Below are 24,919 nucleotides of genomic sequence, written 5' to 3' on the forward strand. Positions count from 1 at the left end.
ATAACTTCAGGATAAATATGGAGATCAGTCCCAGTCCCCAGCACGAGGGAACACTGGCACAGTGTTAGTACTCAGCTCTCTCAGAGTTATAACTTCTTCTCTGGATGAAATTTCTTTACAAAGGTGTTAAAGTCTCTCAATTGCAGAGAAGCTTTAACAAGTTTCTCACAAGGCCAATATTATGAAGTGTTTACAAATCCTTTATTGAAAGCAGCAAACCAATTTGTGGATGTTTTATAGAGCTGTCATCTGTAAAACATGTCTGAGTTCTCATTTTAACACTTGGCTTGTTTTTTTTTTGCTACTTTTGTGTTTCTGGAAGAAAATAACCTATACATATTGTTTGATAATGCACCTGTTGAATACAATATATTAATTTTTTTTTTAAATCATTATTCTTGATTTATTTTTGTTCACGTGTATGGAAGCTAAAACTGGGCCACAGTTGTTCACATTTGAAGCTTGTTAACAGATATGCAAGTGGTGTCAATAAATCCTCTTCACAGTGGCCTTTTTCACTCGAATTATGTCAACTGAGGTGTTACTAATCACATTAACTATGGCTTTACACCTTAAAGGACAGGATGTCATTAGGAACACCTGTGGTTGCCAAGTTTTTCCGCTGCATCACAATGACTGCATTTAAATCGGTCAATGTTAACCGTTATTCACTAACAAGGAAAATATTCACTCACCAGCCACTTTATTAGCTACAACCTTGCCAGTACCCAAGTGGACCTTTCAGAAGGTCCTTAATTTTGGCACAGATTCAACAAAGTGCAAAGAAACACTCCTCACAAATTTGGTCCATGCTGACATGACAGCATCACACAGCTGCTGCAGATTTGTCGCCTGCACATCCACGATGAAAATTCCTGTTCTGCTACATCCCAAAGGTGCTTCGTTGCACTGAGATGTGCTGAATGTAGTAAATGGTAAATGGACTGGTACGCATATACAGTAGTACCTTTCTGCTCAATTTGAGCAATCAAAGCTCTTTCTAGTACTCAATCACACACATAATCATTCAGTGGTTTTATCTATTACTCACACACTCGCACAAGACATCGAACCCCCCTCAACTCATGGTTCAATATCTTGCCCAATGATTTTTCAACACATGGACAGGAGGAGCCGGGGATCGATCCACCTTCCGATTGGTAGGCGACCAGCTCTACCACCTGAGCCACAGCCACCCTTTAATGGGCCTGTGGAAGCCATTTGAGAAATCATCACTGAACCCAAAATTGTCATGTTTAAGAAACCAGTTTGAGATGATTTGAGCTTCGTGACACGGCGCACTATCCTGCTGGAAGCAACCCTCAGCAGATGGATGCACTGAGGTCATAAAGGACAGACATGGTCAGCAACAATACTCAGGTAGGTGTGTTCTTTCAGCAATGGTCAGTTGATACTAAGGGGCCCCATGTGTGTCTCTAATATATATGCTCCACACCATTACACTATAACCAGCAGCCTGAACTCTTGATACAAGGCAGGATGGATTTGTGCTTTTGTGTTGTTTACACCAAAATGTGATCCTACCATCTGAATGCTGCTGAAGAAATTGAGACTTGTCAGACTAGGCGATGTTTTTCCAGCCTCTTGCTGTCCAGTTTTGGTGAGCCTTTGAATTGCAGCCTCAGTTTCCTGTTCTGAGCTGGTGCGAGTGGCATCTGGTGTGGTCTTCTGCTGCTGTAGGTTATCTCCTTCAAGGTTCAAGGTGTGCATTCAGAGATGCTCTTCTGCATACTTTTGTTGTAACAAGTGGTATTTGAGTAACTGTTGCTTTGCTATCAGCTTGAATAAAGTATTTTTTCCCAGAGAACTGATGCTCACTGTATATTTTTTTCCCTTTTTGGATCATTCTCTGTAAAACCTAGAGATGGTTGTGCAGGAAAATCCCAGTGGATCAGCAGTTTCTGAAATACTACAGATGGTAAAAGGCCTGTATATATATATATATATATATATATATATATATATATATATATATATATATATAGCACTTTACTCAGTCCCTAAGGACCCCAAAGCGCTTTACACTACATTCAGTCATTCACACACTGGCAAGCTACATTGTAGCCACAGCTGCCCTGGGGCACACTGACAGAGGAGAGGCTGCCGGACACTGGCGCCACCGGGCCCTCTGACCACCACCAGTAGGCAAACATGGGGTTAGTATCATGCCCAAGGATATTTGGCATGCAGCCAGGAGGCAGCCTGGGATCGAACCACCGACCTTCTGATTAGTGGCTGACCTGCTCTGCCACCTGAGCTACAGCCACCCCCCCAGATCTGACCCAAAAAACTATGCCACGTTTCAAAGTCGCTTTTTTCCCATTCTAATAATTAGTTTGAACTTCAACGGATTGTTTGGTCCATGCTTGCAAGCTTAAATGCATTAAGTTGCTGCCATGTAATTGCCTGATTAGATAGTTTCCTTAACAAACAATTAAATAGCTGCAATAATGAAGTGGCCAGTGGCGGTATGAATTACCGAAAATTGTGCAAAACCCCTTTAACCACAACCCCAGTAAAACTGTTAAAAAGCCAGTCATACATGAATATTTATTGAAAGATTATCAACTTCCACAAATATATTATTATCAAAAAAATGACAAAGTATAAGCTATTAACTCATTCACTGCCAGCCATTTTCAAATGGCTGGCAGTGAAACACAACAAGACTTGCACCACATTTTTGTCTCACTGCGCAATCCCTTACGTGCGCAAACCCTGCACCTCCTTGCAGGTCTACTTTTACTGCTGGTGGGCTTCAGTTCAACTTACGTTGACTGCCATTGGCGTCTATAGACGTCAATGGCAGTGAATGAGTTAATGCCCCCCACCCAATTCTTGTGTAGTAATACAGTCCAGCAGAAAGGTCTACAGTCCACAGACACAGAAAAGTTCCATGTGACTGCACATGTTCAACCTTTAATGTTTTGCAAAAAATGTTATTGTAAAGATATGTAAATTCTAGCGCACACTCTGTGTTCACAGTGAAAATGAGAATGGGAACATTAGAGCGTTATGTGTGGCTAAATGCACCTCGGCAGACGTTACCTCTATCTGTCAAGCAGAAGGATGATGTACATTGAAAACACATTCCCTTCCTTGTGGCACTCACATCTATCATAAGCTTATGGCCACTCTCCCCACTCTAGCATATTTCTTCCGCAACATCCATCTATGTCAATCTCATAACTTGCATATCCGGAGGCCTGTGATGTTTCTCTGTCCTGTAAGTGTTCATACCATATTCCTGACAGGTTTCACCATATGTTCTTTCTGCATCTTAAAGCACCCCTTGGAGGCTTCCTAAAATCGCTTGCGGAAGTCCACAAGGTCACAGTTTTTATTTATTTATTTATTGTTTCGCAGCTTAATGTCATGTGAAATGACGGGCGAGTGTGTGACACGCGTGTGTGTCAAGTGATTGGCCTTACGCGCAACATCAGGTGACAAAGATGCCTGTTTCCTTTATAACAGCAAGCGTCTGCTATTTTAATTAAAATTTGCCTGGGAAATTACTCAACCATTTAGCTGCCAGTACCTCGAATCAAAATATCTAATTTACATAGCAGGCAAAATTCTGTTTACTTGCAGCTATTAGGGCCTGTTCAACGTGATGAAGCATTTGCATGGATTTATGACAGTTATTCATTTTCATACAGTTTCCAGTCCTGCATTTGTGTGTGTTTGAAAGTGCACCGCCCTTGGGGGTGGCATACTTCTTCTCAGTCTTTCTCAATACAAAACATAGTGTAGCTGCTATGTCTCTGTGTGGGGAGCAGGTAAATGGGAAAGGATCTAAATTATCCTCTGGCAGCGCTACAGCGTACTGGAGCAACCCCAACATACAGATGCTGCTGCTGCTGTTGCTGCTTATCACAGTGCTGCAGTGCTAGGGAGGAGCTCAAATATGCTCGCAGCAGTAGCTCGTGGCAACTTCCTCCTGTCTCCAGATACCGTGAGCTTTGGTCACACACTCTGTGTGTTGATATGTTGGTTAATCCTCTTTATTAGTCAATAAAGCCCTATTACACTTAGAGCCTACAGACTTGTTTACCTAACTACAAGACACAAACAAGTAACTTTTTTTCTTAAAATAAGTCAGTGTGCTCCGAGTTCTACTGCAGCGGTATTAATGTATGTTCATGCTTTTGTTTCTGAAAGATGACTAACAGCTATTGTAATCTTGGTTTGTGCAAAAACAAGAGGCCTACACAACTGTTAATGTCACTCTGGTGCAGCATTTGCATTTAAAGTCACTGGATACATACATTCTGGTCTTCTGTTCATCAGGTCACCCTATGAATAAATGAAGTAAAATAAGTGGGAAACCTGCTCATTTCTGATGCAACTGGGCTGCAAGCTATAGCTAGTGCCTCACCTTTGATTACTTACAGAGAAGCTCATCTTTACCATAAGAGGGCACTAAAAATCCACCTGATGAGGTTGATGACTATTGGAATTTATTATGCTCTTGATGGACAATATTTTTTTTTAAAAAGCAGTGAAAGTTTCCAAGTTTCACACTGAGAATCAGAGAACTTTCTTCTCTACACTTTAAAAGAACAATAATAATGACATAAGTGTGATGATGTCAGGTCCTAATGAGCCGGCTACATCCTGGCAGAGTTTAAACTGATTGTAACCTGCACTCAACCAGCCGATGTCTGAAAAGGTTGCGATGCCTGCAGACACTGTATAGAAAATCATCCTTGATTTGGAGAGTAAAGAAGAAACAAGTTTGCTGATTTCAGTACGTTTGTAACACAAAGCAGACAATTGAGTGAAATTGCGCTGTGGATATATATATATTTTTAAATCGCGATTGAGGCCAAGGTTACTTTTCTACTTCAGCATTTATATTTTATAATAATTAACAATGAATATTTAATTTAAGAAAAAAACACAAATATAAATAATCACTTCCATCCAATTATTAAAGAAAAGAAAAAACCGAATTCAAATCAAATACTGGTCCACGTGAATTCCCATTTATCCCTTGTGTTTGTTATTTTCACTAATGAGATCTGGACAGTTAGCTTCCAAAACACAAACAGACTATAGTAGCTTTACTGAATGTTGAGCGTGGGTCATCATGGACTGAAGCAGATTAAGTGATCAGAAATCCGGCATCTATGATCATTTCTGACATTACAATCAAACGCAAGGCAGGGTTAATCCTACTCGCTGCGTACTGGACGTGGCTTCCTTAGCGAGTGAACAGTGACAGATGATGAGTTTAGTACCCTGAGGATTGCGCACAAGACAGTCAGTGATCTGCTTTCAACCGTTTAACACCGCAGAGTCCCAACCGCGACGGCAGACTGGGAGACCGGCTCAATCTGAGCAACTTGTCGAGATAATTCGTTTAGAACGGCATTAATGATCCAAACGTAGCTTTCTCAGTCACACGGTTTCACCTCAAGAGCCTCACGTCTTGTGATCGGACACTAAGAGTCCCGCAAGGATCGTTACGCACAACTTTTACGCACAGCCGGGACTTGAACAGACCTCGATGCGCTTTCCATCTTTCCAGCAATACGGATTACACTACCACTTATACTCGCACAGGTGTGATTATGGAAAGCGTCCGAACTGCAGGAATGGATGAAAGGACCCTCTTCTTAACCTACTGAAGCAAAACCCAACCGCACGGACGCAGGGAACTTGCCTGGAATAGCGTGCAGAGCCGGGTGCCAAAATGAGCACGCACTGGCAGAGCTGGAGGATCTTACAGATAGTCTTTGCAACAATTACAGCAGTCATTACACAAGGTAGGTGAAAACAAAGTGGTTAGTTTGCTTGTTTTTAAATTTAAAAAAAGAAGAAAGGTGAAAAATGAGTTCAAGATTAGCGCATGTCAAAGTGCAATGAATTAACATAAAGATTGGCTTTCACTTAAACAGCTGAAAACAAATTATTAGACTGAACTCTCCATCATGTGTACATATTACTGAATGGAGGTGGGCCTATTCTCAGCAATGCCGTTAAAGATTAACGCATCTTCTAAAAACATAAATAATACATAAATGTCCTCATTTGTGACTTACATCTTATTCCACTGTGTTACAGCGATCCAGTGAGGGTAACACGAGCACATGTGTCTTACTTGCAGGAGAGAGTGTCACAGCAGTGAGTAAAATAGCCTATTAAACATTTAGGATTAAATCAGTGAGGGGTAAAGAACTTGATGGGTTTATATTACAACGTGAGCAGTGCTTTAATGCTCAGTGCCTTTCTTGTCATGGTGGAAGTATTACTTTCTCTTTTGGCTTTCTGCTAAAAAAAAAAATTGGGGGACCCAATTTTCATGTACAGTGAGGCAAACAAGAAGCAGGCAATCTAGATTTCCAACTTGATAATGAAGAAGAAAAAGCACATCTCAAAGGCATTTGTGTAAAGCCTATAACTGCCTTAGATGACCATTTCCAGGGAATGAAGGCAGGCTGATTTGTGGGGATAAAACGATAAAAATTGAGAAATTGTGATAAAACAGATTTTTAAAGCCGCTTTAAGAGTCTCATTGGACATTGCAATCCCTACCAATCACTGCATAAGCTTAAGCCTCCCTAGATCTCTCTCTCTTGCTCTCTCTCTCTTCCCCCTCCCTCTTCTTCTTTATTTTCTCCCGTCTTTCCAACAGCAAGTCAGAGCATTACATGCCATATGATCACTAGTGCATTTATTGGAGTATTTTCGCACATCATAAAGCCCCTCATAATGCATTTAAAATGAGGGTATGATGCTTTAACTGGACTATGCAGGCTGGTAACTTTTCTACTTAAAAGTGTGTACAACCATGCTTGGTTTTGTAGCTTTGCGGTTATTAGATTACAGTTTCAATGTTTGCAATCCAATCTTTATTGTTAATTAGAAACTACCCATGAAAGGTTTTAAACATGATTTCTTTTCAATTCTAGTTTTGTTTAAACTGAATACACACTCTAACGCCCTAAAGGGTTATGGGCAGATGTAGGCAAACTTCGATCTTTGTAAATTTGCATTTCATTAGCACCCTGTTAGCACCCTGCTCCAGCAGACACCACATTGCAGTGCTTGTGCTCCTGCACGTCTTCCACCTCTTACTGGACCAAACTTTTGCCCTTTTTCCCACTTTCTATTTGTGCTTTGTTGATTAACTTCTTTGCTGAAAGGTACTTTAACTTTGCACAACTTTTTAAAAAATTCATGGATGTACTAACAGCTTTTCTTCCCTCTGTTGCACGCTGCTGTTTATCTCCCAAGTGGACTCCTAAGTGTCCCTGTCAGATCCTAATGAGAACCTATAATGTTCTATTAAACTTAGATGCATTGGAGAGGTTAGCCAGTCAGAGGATAAACAGTCACAGTGCTAACATTAGATTAAGAAAATGCAGGTGCATAATTAGTGCGGTTAGCATCTGATCCACTGCCAACACTTTCTATTTATAAACAGCACATTTCTGTATATGCAATATCTGATAAAAAAATGAAAAAAGGGGAAAGAAACCTTTCACGGCGGCGTGAAAGAGAAACTTTTGAGCCACAAATGAACACATCTTTCATTCTCTCAATTACTAATTCCAGCGCAGACATCCGTTTGTCTTCCATGATGCTACTGGGAATCGACTCACTTCTGCAAGCTGTTTTGCACATATGGTACAAGCCATTAGTGCGCATTAGAATTCACAATGGATGCTAGGGCTTTTTGCATTTTATTAGAATAATACAAAGATTGATTACAAGTGAAGAAATAGCGCTAAAAGACAAGCACACTGAAAATCAGTTAGCTGATGTGCAAATGAAAAACCTTTAATACAAAGCCACGAGACAAACTGCAGGGCAAAATGCAGCTCATTAGACACAAGTGTTTTTATTAAAGCTGGCGATGGGGAAACATTATTTTGAAATCAACATCTCTTCGATAAATGAAGTCTCGAAGCTGTTAAATAAGCAGACTGTTGTTTCTTACACGCACAACAGAGCAAACCAACTTCTTAGGTTAAAGTACTGCAAGAAGTGAACATGTCCATATTGATGCATAGCAGTAAAGCTCTTATTAGGTATCTTTGAACAAATGATTCAAATAAAAGAAAGAAAGAAAGAAAGAAAGAAAGAAAGAAAGAAAGAAAGAAAGAAAGAAAGAAAGAAAGAAAGAAAGAAAGAAAGCGGTATGACACACAGAAAGCTCCGTTTTTGTATCGTCTCATTTTCATTTCGGTAAGAAATCCTACCTGAAGTAAATTTTCTGCTAACATTCAGTGGTAGTGCTTGTAAATCTAATTTCATGCAGGGAGCATTTTCATTTGGACACAGAGAGGGATGAACAAAGATTTGATTATCAACAAAACGTTGGCACAAAAAATGAGCTTTTTTTTCTTCCCCCGCACACAGAAAGCACTTAACCTACATACTGTACACCACTAAGGTGGAAGCCACTGAATATGTTCCCTGCTGCAGTTTTTACAACAGTTTTTGGTGGCATGAACATCTGCATGGTAACACGTGCGCTCCCTGATTCAGCCAAGGAGGACGGGAAGCTCAGTGTCTTCAAAGTGAGTGATTTGAGAGGCTGGAACAGCTGGTGTGCCAGATTTGCTCTCGTGTTCAGGGCTGGACTCTCATCATCGGAGAAGTTTTGCTTGCACTGGCTACTTGATAAATATCTTAAATATTGGCAAAGCAGAAGGACGAACCTTCTAGCCAGTAAGCAAAACAGCTTCTGGAGTCTACTATCAAGAAAAAAAAGATGTGAAATAACAAGAAGTGTACATTAAACTCAAACATAAAGATGTGAGCTTGCATGTGGCGTACTTTACAGCGGCGATGAATGCTCCCGCCTGGAACACAGCGAGCCAGTTTATATTCACTCCAACTGGAGGTGCTGCCAGCTCTGGTATTAAATAGCACATCTGTCAGTGCCCACTGGAAGGCTAAGCCAGGATAGCCTAGATTCTAGGTCCAGATTCTGCCTCATGCAGTGTGTCACCCACTCAGTGAACATGACTGACACTATTGTCTGTGTGTGGAAGGGGAGGAAATAAACGCTGTTGTCGTCCTCTGAGGGCTGCTGGGCTGACATGATAGTGACATGTGCAGTACAGTCGCTGCCGTGCGAAGTGTCAGGCCAGCTCGACAGGCTCAATGAGGGAGGATGAAAAGCAGAAGCGGTCGTGATAGACGGACCCATCAAGAGCCGGCAGCCATGAGGGACACGCGGAACAAATTTGACACAGAAAAACGTCAAACCTTTTTCATTTGATAAATACTGATCAATAATTCAATGGCAGATAGCATTCAATGCGGCATTCACTCTCTCATGAATATACATAAGTCAGTAGTTGTAGATCTGATCTTTTTTTTAAGACACTGAGTTTGGGTTTGCTGCCATGTTCACAACAGCCTCATCCAGGTTGTTATAGTAAACATGAGTGTTTCTGTTTTTATGCGTTCATGATTCACCAAGTAGGGCAATTAGCCACCAGATCAAAAGTGCACACCCGGGTCAGCAGCTATAATCTTCATAATTCTGTCAAAATGGACACTTAATGAGGACACATGACGCATGAGTGACCTCTGCTGATTTCCAGCGCGGTAAACACTCACCATGAAATCAGATCAGGGGACATTTATGCTGTTCGATTGATTTGTCACAGCGATTGCAAAAAGGTCATTCTTTACACTTGGGATTAGTATTTACAGTACTCCTGTAACTCTCCTGTTATCACTGTACAAAACACACCGACACAGACCAGCTGGTGTACAAATGCGTACCTTAACCAGTAACCATGTTTTCAGGTGCATGCTGGTCTTTTACATCAAATCTACTTTCTTTCATTTGATATAATGATGCACAGCCCTGTTTGTCACTACTTATTCCCCCTGCCTAGAGACAATCTGAAAAGCCATTTTAATCCCAGTGTTTGATGGCTTATTTCCACTTTGTGCCAGATGTATCAGATTGTACCTTCTCATGCTATGGAGGGAAAACAGAGACACTTTTGAACATGACAACACGGCAGGCGACATTTTTTAAAGAGCATTTCGAAAAATTATTTCCATAGAAACCTATTTACTACCAGGATTAACTACCTGGAAACAATTACATACTGTGCAGAGAAAAAGGCTTTAGTCAACAAATCGATGTTGGATTGTTACAACTCGGCTAGTAACGGGCTGATCTGACTTTTGGGGAAAGGACCATCTTTTATTTGGTCTCATCCTGACTTCATGTTTTATTTCAGATTTTCTCTGTTAATGTATTTTAAGGCCACATCAAAGCAATCTGATGTGACACCAGGACACTGGGAATGTTGTCTTTTTTTCATAAAACAAATACAGTTCGTAACCTTTTACAATTCCAATAATTTGGTGACAAAGCCAAAGAGTTTAACATCTGCTCCACCTGTGCTATAGGACTTTTAAGATTAAGGCCAGAGGCCTTTTAGTCTAATATTTTAAAGTCCCACTCAGTTGATCAGTTGGCCTTGTATGACTTTGATATTCGTGTGGTTCGGGGACACTGCCTGTCTTCAAATGTGACAAAAAAGTGAAATCCTTCAGTTTTGAAGATTTATTCAGAAGTAGCATAAACGTTTTGTCCTGCAACAGTAGTGTAATTTTCAATTTTCCTCTTTCAGATTTGAGCAGTAAAGAACTGACCGACAACAAGAGCCCAGTGCCTTTCCCTGTCTTCTTGCCGGTCAGCTACGAAGTTAAGGATGCCGACTACCTCTTCCTAAAAGAGGTAGGGCAGGACTTCATGAGGAACTCCAGCATGCAGAGCCACATCCAGCCCTTTGTTATTTTACGAGCCAGCCGCCAGCCGGTGGTCAACGCCAGCTATCGCACCATGTCCGCAGAGAAACCCGTGCCTCTAGATATGGTCCAGTCTGTGAAGCTCTTCAATGCACCAGAGGTCTTTACCTTTAACTGGAAAATCCAGGCCTTTGTCCTGACGCCTCGGGTTTTCTCCTCCAAGCCCAAAGTCAGGGTGCTCTTCTATGTTGCAGGCAGGGATTGGAACAGAGGGGAAGGCGCACTGGATGAGCTACCATGTGTGACCGTGTATGCGTTCTGGCAAACCCAGGAGGTGAGGGGTTCCTGTGCCATAGGAGGTGAGAGGGGGACCTGCATGGCCGAGCTGGTTCCTACACCTGGCTGGTTTGCTCCAGGGTCAGAGGGCACCAGTAGAGAGAGGCAGGATCCATCTGCTGGGAACCCTGTGGAGCTGTACTACCAGGCTCAGCCAAAAGTCAGAGGGAAGTGCAATTCTGTGGATGGAAGTCGGTGGGGGGGTTCACAGCAGCAGGCAGAGTTTATTCCTGTCACTCCTATGCAGAGGATTGGAAGTGTGCGTCTTCTGCAGGTGCCTAAGGGGATGGCAACGCTTTCGCGCCTCAAGCTCGGCAATGCCATCGTCATACGGACATCCTCCAAACCTCTAAAGAAGACTGACATCGCCACCTTCTACATACTCATGGCCAGCTCTGCTCAGCTGACTAACTTCACTCTCAGGTAAAATGGAATTTTTTGCCTCCCTGAAATTTGCAGTGGTCAGCAATGTCACGGCTGACCACATGCTTGCAGTATTATAAGAGAAACTCTGTCCCCGATTTACATGGGCCTGTTATTTCAGCAAAGTTGAAATCATCTGGTCAGCAAAACCTCAGAATGGGGAACCGCTCACTAATAGTATTAGTCATCTTCCCTAATTCTTACCCAAATCCTTTGCCATCAAATATAAGCGAATATTGAACGAAATGAGATTTAGTATGGATTATGACATTTGCCTGGAAATATCATAGCTGTTAACCATCTTTCCTGGAAACGGGATGGATTATTTGAGCAGCAAAGCCTGAAGACATTAAGAGCAGTTTTAACAGCAGGAGTCATCAAGGTTAACACGGAGCAAATAATATGTGTGCCATATACCTCATTATTTCCTTTATTTAAAGGGTATGCTCAGGATCAGTGCACAGTGCTGTAGAGTGTATGCAGATCGCGGAGATTAGTAGCATGGCTTCATCTCACTTTGCAATGCAGAATGCTTTTGAATAGAGATGAGAGCACTTGTAGAACCATCTTAAAAAGACTGTAATTCCTCTGGAGACCTCTGACATACTTGGTAATGAAGGCTAAATTTATACAGACATGTTTCAAAAAACAGCCTTCCATATTTCCCAAGAACCAATGCCTCAACCAGCTGACTAATTATCCTTAGCCTAATATCACGGCTGTCTCTCAAGACGTCAGTCTGTTACTTCCCTTTTACAGGTGAAATGATGCAACGCGGCGAGATTGGCACCTCAAAACTGGATTTAAATTAAATGCTTCCAACCCGCACTCACCGTTTCATTGATGGCTTTCACGGTCATCTGCAGCCTTTTGTTATCATCATCCAGGCGAAGATCAAACAGAAGCACGCGGCGGCAAAGCTACATTTGTCGAGGTTGGCTGTCAGCGCAGACAAGCAGAGATTTACGTTGACCCGATTAGAGGCAGGTTTTACAAATTGTTATTCAAGACACTATCAGCTTTATTCCAAGTCAGTGAATTATTGTCTGACAGGAGGCGTCAAATGCATTTTCCATACAAGACTCACTTATTAATTGACTTTGTTTGAGAGTGTCGTAAATCTGTGGAAGGTGTCCTGACTTAAGAACCGGCCTTAAAGGCAGCACCGAAGTGCAGAAGTGCCGGTTCCTGGACAGTCTGCACTCACAGAATCAAATCAATACCTCAAACACTTTAGAAGTGACTTCCGCCTCGACTTGCTCATGCGTGCTTCACTGAAGGTGAGTGGGTGAGCAGACAGTCATGGATTATTAATTCCCCTTTTTTAATTCAATTGTGAATGCTGGAAAAGGACCATATTATCTGAGCTGACAGCTGTGCATGGGTGCACTTGTCCTCCTTGTCAGGAAGCAACATTTCTCTCAGGTACTCGGCTCTTTTGCAAAAGGAAACATGCAAACTTGAGTCTGAAGGTGGTTTATCAAATATTTCAGCTGTCGCTGGATTTCCAGAAGTATTATGAAATAGTTTCACATTTGTTTGTTGTTGTTGCTTTTTAAGATTAGACCATGTACTTAATTTCATTATTTGGTTTCCTGTTTGTTTTGGGTTTTTTTTAGCTTAGGCAACGGAGCCAAAAACCAATCCCTGCTTCCTCTTTTTATTGTGTCACTTTTAATCATTTCTGCTTTAATTCATTTACCCAATCATACACAAATGAACCAAAAGGAAAGCATTAATGCTGCCTCACTTCTTTCCTTTCTTCTCCTACTCTTCTGTTCTCTGGCAACATCGTTAGAAAGGAAAATGAAGTCCCTTCTGTACGTGTTGGTGACTACATCCATGTTTTTTTTAGACCATTAACTTAAAAATATTGACTGTATCTTTAAGTTCCATACTCAGTTCCACAGTGCAGCCCTCAGCCAGCTTATCAGCACATTAAGAAGCGCTGTGCATCCAGTCCTCAACAGCTGTCTGTGTGCTTTATCACTGTCTGAATGTTCCATTAAGCTTTACTTAATACTCTCTCATCAGCATGATAAACCTGTGTTTGATGGCTATAGCTCCAGTCAAGGGAAATACAAATTCGAGGTTGATTGAGAAAAGACAAGCCACACCTGTCCGTCCGTCATGGCAAAAACGAACCTGTCACTCTCAGTGAGGCTTTTGTAAAGGTCACAGATAAAGTGTTGTACTACCGTCATCGCGCTACCCACAGGAAGGGCAATTAGATTATCCTTTTTCCCAGTTGAGTGGAATGAAGTATGAGCAAGTATGAGTGTATTTTTCCGTTTTCGTCTCAACATCTATTTAAATTCAGTAATCAGACTCAGTAGTACCCCCAGCTCCCCCATTCTAATGGCTTTATTTAAAAGTAGCATTGAGGCAATAAATTAACAGTGAGTTTCTGTATCAACAGGACACCGCGTCAGTGAGCTTTTCAACCACGGGTCTAATCATTCAACTCGGTGACAAATAGGGCTTTTACATCCATTTTAGTGCTGCGGTGCCTGCCATCTGGCAGGAGTGTTGGCATGAACATCTCCCCAACTCCCTAAACTGCTCCATAAGTACGATAAGCACGTTGCCGATGGCTGGCCATCAGACTGGCTAAACGGTGGACATTTGCCTGCATAATTAACGATTGCATCTGTTTCCGATTGCACTGGGGTTCACTGTGGTGCTGTGGCCCCGCAGTGATGCACTCACAAAGCTAAAGATGGGAACACAAATTATATCAGCAAAGTAATTACAAACCCTATGTAGCATCTCGATAGCAGCCTTGATGATGGAATGCATCTGGGTGAGCTGGAGGATATCTTCTAGGTCTTTGATCAAACTCAGCCTCTGTGCTCTTTGCGTTGCATGTGCGCTGTTTTGATTGTTGCTCTGTTGGCCATGTGTCTGTGATCAATCAATATAAGTCTAAAGAACACTGCATTACAAACAGTAAATAAGGAAAAGGAGAGGGCTAATGAAGGCCGAGGGCAATCGAGGCTCGCTTTGAGTGTATTTGAAAGTGTAGATGTCTACTATTGGGGCCGGTTCTCTTGTGGGCATTGTCTTGTGCGTTAGTGTTTTTAAGTGCGTGCACGCGCCCCTTAAGTGGATGAAGAGTATCCAAAAGGTGAAACAACAGTGCCACTCATGCCTTGCCTGGTCAGAAGTGAGATGGATGGCAGGTGCAGCACCTGAGAGCTGCTTTTCTCACACAGTGTCAGCTTCGGTCTCCACAGCCATCCATCTTCTCTGCCTCAGTGCCTCTCCCTGCCCGCTGCCTCCTCAGGCCCTGCTAACTGAAGCTATGGACACTGGTTCATGTTCATGTTCAGAAGAAATACGCCTCCTCGAGTCACAAGGGATTCTTTTTTTTAATGCAAGGGAGCTGAGAGACAGAAAAAAAGGGGCTTTAGATAAGTCTTCTTGTTACTGTCACTTTTTATTAGTTAAACCCTGCTCCACTCAGCTCAATACACAGAGGTGTTTCATCGGCGCGCACGTTATTCAGAGGCCATTACTAGATTAACAGCCCTCCAAGGTGCTCTCATTAATACACCGAACATGCAATCCTGCTTACCTCACTCACGGTGGATTAAAGTTTTGGCCCACTGAAAGTAAACTTCACAATCTAAGTAAGCACTGTTGAAAGGAAAGATAAAAGAAAAGAAGTAAATATAATGTTCAACCAAAGCTGAGATATGCAGTGCGATACTGAAAATAGAAAAAGAAATCATACTGCAGATTTCCGTTCCATATTGCATGTGGTAGTTTGATGCAATGCGTGTAGATTGTGTTTCATGCTTTGAATTTTAATGCCCTTAAAAGAAGAATAACTGCTATAACTATAACAACCTTTTCTTATAAGGTACCCTATTTTTTGGACTATAAGGCGCACTTAAAATCATTTAATTTTATCAAAACTCGACAGTGCAGCTTATAATCCGGTGAGCCTTATGTATGAATTCTGGTTGTACTTGAGGACCTCGAACCGATTTTATGTGGTACACGGCGCTCAAAAATCTATCAAAAAATGTTTTAGTACGACTTTGGTAAGCTACGATGCCGCACCACTTGATGGATTGTCGGAGCATTACAGCTACGGCAATCAACACTGCGGTATCACTGAGAGTTAAAAACTGTCTAAATTCTTTCATCTTTAATAAAATGATCAGCGTTGCTGCTTTACCAGGTGTAACAATTAAGTTTAACATCCAGGCATCCATGAAAACGGAATTTATATAATTTAACGGGGTTAGAAGTTAGCAGGTAGTTAGCGCGCTAGTTTCCACTTAAACATGATATAGCATGTTCTGACTGAGAAATTTCTGAAAAATTAAAATGTACAGCTCTGCTATCACTTCAAACATAAACAAAGACAGAAAACTAAACAGCAGTGACTTTTGTAGGGTTACTGAAGTTGGGCTATCTGGTATATAATGATGTGCTATGTGATGGCTAGTAGCGACACAGCTATGTTAGCATAACATAAACAGTAAAGCTGGAGGATGAATGCTAATGTTTGTTTCGCTTAATCCGCCGTATAATCTGGTCCGCCTTATGGTCCGAAAAATACAATATATGTGTGTAAGTTAAACACTGAAATAAACTTTTCGGTGGGAGCATTGTTATTTTTTTTTACAAAGATTACATTTGATAAGAAATGTGAAGACAAAAAATAATTATCATTACCTTAGATGCACCTTCCTTCTTGTTATCTCCTTACCTTCATCCTAATCAGGGACTTGCAGGTTCCTCTTTGCTCCGCTCTCATCTGCCACCTGATATACCACCAGAGAAGCCATACACCGGCAACAGAATCTCACTCTTCCTTTTGCTTTATGTGATGAGAAGTGTTCAGAGCTAGAGCTGATTTAATTAGTTTCCAGTCTGTAAGTTGACTTACATTTCTGACTTGCGTTTGCCATAGCAACCTCTGTAGTAAAACTGGGAATGATGGCAATAATAGAAGCTTCAACTGAATGCTGAATTCAGCTACCCAGAATGCTACTGAAGGAATGAATATTATAACAGTGTATAACAGAATAAATATTAAAGTGATTAACCTGTTTCTAAAAAGGTGGCTTTCAGCTGTGTGCAATTGTCACAAGTTACACCACTAGATGATTTCACCCTTTAGCTCTCCGCTCCATGTAGGAACCTGTATTAATCAGACAAATGAGCTTCTGCACTGAGCAGCTGGAATGGAAATCAGCTGCTTCAGGGTCATGACGGCGCAAGATTAAACTGTTGAAAATGATACCGTTCAGTCCTTTTTAATTACGACCTTTAACCCGTACGCTCTGTGTCCATTTTATGTTTTTAACAGTGTCACTGTTGCTGCAACAGGAGCCAGATTTATTCATTCTGAAAAGGAATGAGGGCCATATTTCTGTCTCACATCCCAGCCATTAAGACAGCGAGTGATTACAGGGAAATGCGGCTCCACAGCAGAAACTTATGCGCTAAAATCAGTGGCCACTTGAGACCTTCTCTCCTGATTACATTTTGCATGTAATCTGGAGCAAAGGTCTCAAGCGGTTTTGCCAAAGATGTTTCTTTCCAGATTACATGTTTGCTGTGCAGATGTTGTTACAAAGGGTGGCTCAGATTTGTTGTACAAATGTAAAAAATATGCACACGAGTAACGCTTTTCAATTAAGAGATAATGCATGCTTAGGCTGCTCTCCTGTCACCGCGCATAACAAGGGAGTAACGTCCTCTCTTCTTTTGCCTGCTTTTGAAATACAACAGCAAAGCCAAAGAAAGAGAAGCGCTCAGATTGCTGTTGTTCCTATCAAAAATTACACCTCCTCTGAGACTCATAATGCGCTCAACAGTTGTGTTTATCTCAGAGATAAACCACACAGCTTTGCATGCAGATGAAAAACAAAGAATCACACGAGGATGTTTTTCCTGAACATTCGGATACTCTGTCTTGTTCGTGCATATTCAGCAAGTCTGGCATATTTACATGTGTGCCCCTCCTGGCCTCCACAATTCTTCCAGAAGAGTATCTCATTAACATTTGACCTACTGCAAGCTGCTTATGCTGGGAAAGCCCCACGGGGAAGGTCTGTTTGGCTGCATAATGCACACCGTTTACAAATTAGACACCAAGAAAACTAATACTCCATTAGTACATTTTGAATAATGAGAGCACGTGAATATAAATAGAAAGAACAATGTTTTCTTTGCACCTTTAATTGCACAGAGGTGATGGTAATTACAGGTTGAAATAAGGATAAATATATATATCACAGGTTTGTGTTTTTGTATGTTCTCTCTCTTACAATTTTCTTTACATTTTCTTTTAACTGTATGTACAGAGTCTAATAAATATTGCCTTTGATTGATGTTTTATGCAATATCAGGGTTGAGAGGTAACTTGTTCCAATTATGTGTTATAAATGTAATTAATATTTTTATAACTAGTAAGTTATATCAGGAGAAATCGTTTTCTTGAGACAAGAGAGAAAGAGTCCTACAAACAGCTTGAAGCAACAAACTAAACATACTCTCCAGCTGATGTAATTTCAACACTCGGCTTATATTTGTTATTCAAACTTTCTGAAGGTCTTGGCTGCTTTTTCACTCACTTTCACTACGATTTTCCCAACAGCCCTTGGTTTTGTGTGTGTATATGTGTGTGTGTGTTTAGCTAGCAGGCTGTCACAATACGCATAATTTGTCCGTCTTCTTTAGCTGAATCTATGAAAGAGAACATAGTTTACCAAACAAAAATTTTTGTACAAGTGGAGGACAAAAGAACAAGTAGTGGGCCTAAAAAAAACTATCTACAGCAGATAAACAGTATCTGAAAAGCCCAGTGACCAAAATGGGAACAAATCCAGCAAATACCTCACTGAACCCAATGATGAATCTGCATCATTGGAAATGGTTTCAGTGGAAAGATTGCCATTTTTTAAGGGAGGGAAATGGGAAGAAAATGCAGATGTAAAATTCTGCTTTAAATCATCATCAGTGTATATGGAGGACATCAGGAGAGAGGAGCAACGGTGAGTATCTACAGCCATCTGAAAAAGAGAGTGGAGGCTCTGTCATGGTTCGTGGCTGCATTTCAGCCAGTGGTGTTTGGGGGCTTGTCAGATTTTAATCCACCATGCAATACCATCTGGAAAGCAATGATTGGCAATGATACCAAACACATTGCCACTGTGGTAAAAGCATACCTAGATCGAAAAGCACTGGCCTCCCCAGACCTCAACAAGTCTGGGATCATCTAAACAGAGAAAAAAGGCAGCCAACATCCAAAGACAGGTGTTCTTAAAGATGTTAAATGTTCTTAAAGAAGGCTGGAGAACTATTCCTGAAGACTACTTCAAGAAAGTACAGAAACCTTACCTAAGAGAGTTCACGTTGGTCATTGACTTTCAAATTTGAATGAATCCTAAAATCTCTATTTTTGCCTGTATTTCCATTAATGTTTGTACATTAAATTACTGCACCAGTCAGAGTTGAGGCTTCTTCTTATTTGTCATAAGATTGTTGAGGCAGTGTGAGACAAAAACTAGATGTTGAAAAGTGTGAGAGCCTACAACCCTGCAAGTTACCAATACTGGTCTTTATTTTAAAATGGAATAAAGTTACCTCCTATATAATTAATGTAATTAATGCTCTATCTATTCGGTTAGTCCCCAGGCCTGAATATCAACTTTATGCAGCTTCCTTCTTATTACTGAAATGGATTTATCGTGAGAAACCAGACAAGATTAAAAGCATTAATTAAATTCACCTATAAATGAATTTTAAGGTGGAAGTTTAAATCTACTGTACATGAGGGAACTATATTTAACACATTTTTTTTCACAAGAAAATTCCAAAACTCATGAAAAAAAGAAAAAGCCAGAAATGTAATGTAATGTAAAAATTTATTGCATTCTTGACCTTTTCATTTTCGACTTTTCACAGAGCAACAGTAAGGAAAGGTGTGACCTTTCGAACAGTAACACCCAGTAACTCTTTACTGTGGGACATCACTCTGGATTTGAGTGTGGATGGAGCCATCGCTGTTATTTGTCAGAGAAAGGCTCCCATACCTGGGAAAAGGCAAGTCTGTTCTCTTCACATTACTTTATATGTCACTGTAGACTATTCATGTATGTCTGTTTTTTTGTTGCTGGGAAATCTATCACCGCTGATATATTTAGACCGCAGAGCTAAAAGGGGAATTTTAATGCATCGTGGGTTGCCGGTACCTCCAGCTGTTTAAAGCGGACGTGTGTCTGCATTGGAAAAGCAAATCACAAACAGTCTGTACTGTACATGTCTGCATGTATGTGGTTCATTGCATATTGTCCAGAGGGGATATACTTTAACCACTGGATGACTGCAGGTATTCTTGTAAAGAAAGTCCTTGTAGGGAGGTATGCTTTTTACCCCCCTTTAAGTCCCACTTTCTGTCTGCACTTTAATTATTTCAAGACATTCACTAACTGTGAACGGGAAGGTATTTCTAGCATGTAGTACCCTGCTTTATTTTAACCTAAAAAGTGCAAGCTACTGAGTGCATCCTAAGGCTTGATGCTAAAACTATTTGCAAGACATCTGCAGGTTGGTCTGATCAGTCGGCTCTTTGGGTTCCTAAGAAGTACTTAACTTGCTCCATAATCTCATTAAACAGGACTACAACCATTCCCTGACAACCAGCCTTTCTCAGATGTCCTTTAAAGTTCAGCCAAGTGCAGCTTCATTTCGCTTAACTGCAATGAGCTGAGTACAATTAAGAGTTAAGTCTGATAAGCGTGGCCCGTGCCTCCTGAGATTAAAAGACACCTGTTTTTTTTTCCGTCTTGTTTTTTAAAGGACAAGGCAACGCAGGGGAAAAATGTTATGCCATGGTCTGTCACTCAGGTTTGCTTATTACTGTACCTTTTTGCTACTGCCAACAGTGGAGTTGCCACAGGGATGTGTTAAAATCTACACTACCTATTTGTAATGTGTGGTTATCAGGTATTAATTGCATACTAAAGTGATTTTTTGGGTCCTTAAGTGACAGTTTGACTGCGCAGCCTCTGTTTCTGTCTCTGTTTTGTTTCCTATATTACGGTGTTATACTGAGGGCTGTGCCATGAAGTGAGTCAACTCTTCATCGAGGCAATCTCAGGAAACACTTTACAATTTTGGCTGTAACTTAATGAGTCCCAAATACTGTGAAAGACGGGTCATTTAAACTGCATCTCTAATTGTCCAGCATCACCATTCCTAGATGATCCCTTGGAGCTTGGTGGATGAGAAGCGATAGAGACTCTGATTTTTAGAAATCATGTAAAGCCTTTCAGTTTTCCTGACAAACACAAATATTCAATGCTTCGTTTTTCTCTGCTGGCAGCAAACAATTCCAGGCGATTTCATTGGCCTTCATTTGACGACCTAATCCTAAAGCAGACAACTAAAGCCTAGTAGACAACTCGATGACCTTTACAGAAGATTTGCAAAGTGTAGTAACCAGTTGGAATTGTTTTTTATTAATACTTGTTCTTTACTTAGTCCCCAGAGCGTTTACCCCACCAGGGTTGCAGCTGAAAGAATAAGGCTAAAACGGTCTTAAACACCACAAGCAACACATGAATTTGATGGAAAATGCAATCACGATGACAGTCAGATCCACCTGTGGCTTATCGATGGGGGCAAGGTTTGCCAGGTTTCCTTTGTGGTTATGGCTGCACCAATAGACACAAACGCTGGATGGAAAAAAAAATAGCGCAGTGGAACATTATTTTCTCGTGGCACTTCTGGGCTGCAGAAAAGTTAGCAAGAGTGCACTTGATATCCACGGGCTTGGAGTTTGCTCTAGTGTGATATATGCAGCTCTACACCGTCCATGTTTGTGATGGATCATCTGGTGCCAGCACTCACCATTTTCTGTACCATTTAACACTAATTCAGGCTAATTGCACAGCCCTCGGGTCTCTTCACACGCTAGTTTGTTTCAGAAAATTCCAGTAAAGTTTGTTGCTGACCTGCCTACATTTCCTCAACTAATACCTTTGACAGCACCACAGTCTGGGGGCCCATGGGAAATCTCAAAATTGTATCATAATTAAATAAAGCATTGACTTCGTTCGGAGACAATTATCATATTGAGATTTGTATTATTATTAAATTATATAGGCAAAAGCCCATTAGGGCTATGCTAGCAGCTTTCTGAATCAAAATGACAACATAGTAACAAAGACTATGTTGTTACTAAAAGCTAAAAAGCTTTTTATTCAGACTCAAAAGCAGAGGATGACTGGTTTTCTTGCAATTCTTTTGGAGCGCATAAAATACCTTTCATCCAATTACCGGAAACATTTCCGTTACAGGCAGCACAGGTGTTAACCTCTGGATGGCAAGGGTCATTCCAAGATGTTTAAAATGTAGTGACTCATAGGTTAACCTGAAACGGTCAGGGTGGGGCCCATGGGAAATCAGAAAATTCAATCAGAAATGAATAAAGCACTGAAAATAGGCTTAGAATACAGTGGGCATGATTTATAGGCCTTTGTGCATTACCATGTGCCCTAATACAAATGGCATTATACGAAGAATGGCACGGAAAGAGAATCTGGATGCTTTAGTTATTTATTTATTTCTATTGAATAAATGTTTTGCATGGTGGTGAAAGACGTATGCAGGTGCCTGCAGAACTCTTCCAGCTCAACATATACACTTTAGATTTAAAATGTCAACTGTAAGAGTTAGATTCTGCCTCTAGAGGAATTTTAAAGAGATGTTTGTGAAACAAGATTTTGATCTGTGTGTGAATATATATATATATATATATATATATATATATATATATATATATATATATATATATTTTTTTTTTTTTTTTTTTTTTTTTTTTAGACCCACTATAGAGTTTCATTCAAAAATGGTAAAGCTAAGCGTGCTTTTGTGGAAGATTGCTTTGTCAGATTTCATACAACATTAGACAGCTTGCCGTAATCTGAGAGACAACACTGAATTTATTGTCATTATAGGTTTGACCTCATTATGTTGTTTTCCCCATTTGCCGTGGATTGTGACATTGTTTATTACAACTTCTTTATGGGTTAAAATATTTATTTACCCAGTCTTTTTGCTAATCCTCTCTAAAATGTCATGAAACTAACGGAACCCCTGCTGGGAGCGTCTACTGTCACACCACTATGGGGACTTCTCTGACTTTTTGCTTAGCTGGCTTTAGCAAACACCAAAAGTATTTGCTGTATTTATACATTTAAGCTTTATTTATTTATTTTTATCCTCAGTTGCAAAGGGCTTGGTGTGGATCTTAATATTTAAGTACTGCTATTCTCAGGCAGACTGCCATCCGTAAACAAGATGCTGAAGCATCCATTCCCTGTAAGCTCCACAATAAATTACAGGGGGTGTTATTTATGTGTGTGTTATTTACATAACACACACATAAAAACATCCCCCATATATTGTTGGATATGTGTGTTAATACGGTGAATACCGACTTCATACCACATAGGCATGTTTATCTGAATTAAACATATCTTGTTTTGACAGTTGACCAGAATGCGATTATCTTATTCCTGGGTCTTTGAGCGATAGCCTAAAATGATTAAATTACACTCAATCTCTGTCTAGCTCCTAATGATGGCAGCTATGACTGAGAGAACCAAACAGAGACAGCTTTTTGTGTGCCTTGTTGCTGCGCTTGGAACTTAATGAAGGAATAATAAAAAACTACTTTCAGTTTCTCCTGTTGTTACTCCAGAGCAACAAAAGGCGGCTGGTGTGCAGCCTTTTTAGAGGTCATTTTCATGCTGTGCCTCCACACGAGTCAGACACAGATTTATAACATGGACACACAGATGCAGTGAGACTGATAACGCCCATGTGCTTATGCTTATTGCGTTTTTGTCCAGCAATACATCTTTTCTGCAGCTCCATACAATGCCCGCAAATAAACCCAGGGTACTAACTACAACACGACCATGGCAGAAAATTGAATCCGTGGCTAGGAAGCTCTCTTGCAGCTGTCATCACTGAGAGGCTATTATAAGTTACACAGGCTCATACTTTGTTTTGTATTCAGGATGCCGCTGTCCTCAGACCACCTTTTATTCTACACCCATTTAACGCGACCAGCAACCCGAGGGGAGTGTCAGCAAAGAGAAATTCAGCTCTGTTCTTTTCTAGTTTAGCTTGTGAAGAAGCCTAGAGATGCAAAGCCCACTCCACGGCTAAAAAAAAGGACTGTGTCTTGTCACAAACACTAGGATCACATCGCACTCTGAAAATTTTTTTTCTACACTTCTATCCATGGGGCCAAATTCGTAACATGTCACTATGAATTTTAAGATGAATATCTCCAAAACTCCAGGCTCAGTCTCAACTGCTTTTACTTCTTCCTCGTACTGAAAAAAGCAAACTCACTTTGAATTGAAATTTCCTTAAAAAAAAATCAACGAATTAATTAATTAAAATAATAGTAATAATAATAATGATGTTAGGTTTTTACTTGATAGTTTAAATTAAAGACTAAATTCATACGACAGGAGTCGCCTCAAGGCATTTTGTGATGTAAATTAGAGAGCCTACAAAAATACAACAATAATACACAGGCTTCAGTTACTATACAGTGCAATAGCTGGAGACTGTGATTCTGCTGTTGTGCCTTGTGAATGAGGAGACAGCTGAAACTAGCATCTATAACTTTATAAATCATGAAGGAACAGAAAAACGCAAAAATCACTGAAAAGACTGAGATTGAAGTTTTTATGCAGGCATTCAGGAAATGGATGAAGAACTAAATATGTGAGTCTGTTAGTATGATAACATGCTGATTTTTGTCTGAAGCCTTGCTGTGCTTTGGCCTTTTGGAGCGGAAAGCGTTGCTGTAGACTCACTGTAGGGCCAAGTTCCCTAAATTGGTTGAAAAAGCATGTAAGCACAATTGCCAAATAGTGCTCATATGTCTGTGTGGGGTTTTTTTTCCTAGTGAAAAAGAGCACAATTTTCTTTATTGTTGTTATTGTTGGCGCTATATAAATAAGAGTGAATTGAATTAAACACAGTTTATTTAAAAATCAAGTGAAAAAAATAGGACATGCTCATTTTCTGTGTTAAATATCAGCACAATTAGTGCTAGCAATTAGCAGTAGCAATTAGCAATTAGCAGTAAATTGCATGTCGCAAACGTTAGTAAATCTATCAGAGCGCTTGATTTAAAAATTTTCTATTCTGAGAAAGGAAAGGGGTCAGTTGCAAAATTCTCTTAGTTGCCACATACACATAATATTATCACTGCACTGTCTTTGCAAACACTGACACTACTGTTTTATGCCAAAACCCACTTTGCACTGAGGCAGCGCTTTAGTAAATCTGACCCATAGCATGTAATAGACAAACTACAGAACATATTTACGTCCCATTTCTCACTGCCTTC

At 40.5% G+C, this 24,919-nt stretch overlaps 1 protein-coding gene across 1 annotated transcript in view; it reads left to right on the forward strand.

Moving 5' to 3' along the window:
- The first annotated feature begins 5,252 nt into the window (after positions 1 to 5,252).
- The window catches only part of LOC113034160 (transmembrane protein 132D), a 34,470-nt gene continuing 14,803 nt past the window's right edge, over positions 5,253 to 24,919 (forward strand). Inside the window, exons 1-3 of the mRNA XM_026188526.2 lie at positions 5,253 to 5,792; positions 10,638 to 11,514; positions 19,444 to 19,581. Of these exons, the coding sequence (XP_026044311.1) occupies positions 5,720 to 5,792; positions 10,638 to 11,514; positions 19,444 to 19,581 (1,088 nt within the window). The 5' untranslated portion in view covers positions 5,253 to 5,719. The remainder of the gene's footprint in view (positions 5,793 to 10,637; positions 11,515 to 19,443; positions 19,582 to 24,919) is intronic.

The sequence above is a fragment of the Astatotilapia calliptera genome, chromosome 12 (assembly GCF_964374335.1).
Source record: "Astatotilapia calliptera chromosome 12, fAstCal68.1, whole genome shotgun sequence".
Classification (NCBI taxonomy): Eukaryota; Metazoa; Chordata; class Actinopteri; order Cichliformes; family Cichlidae; genus Astatotilapia; species Astatotilapia calliptera.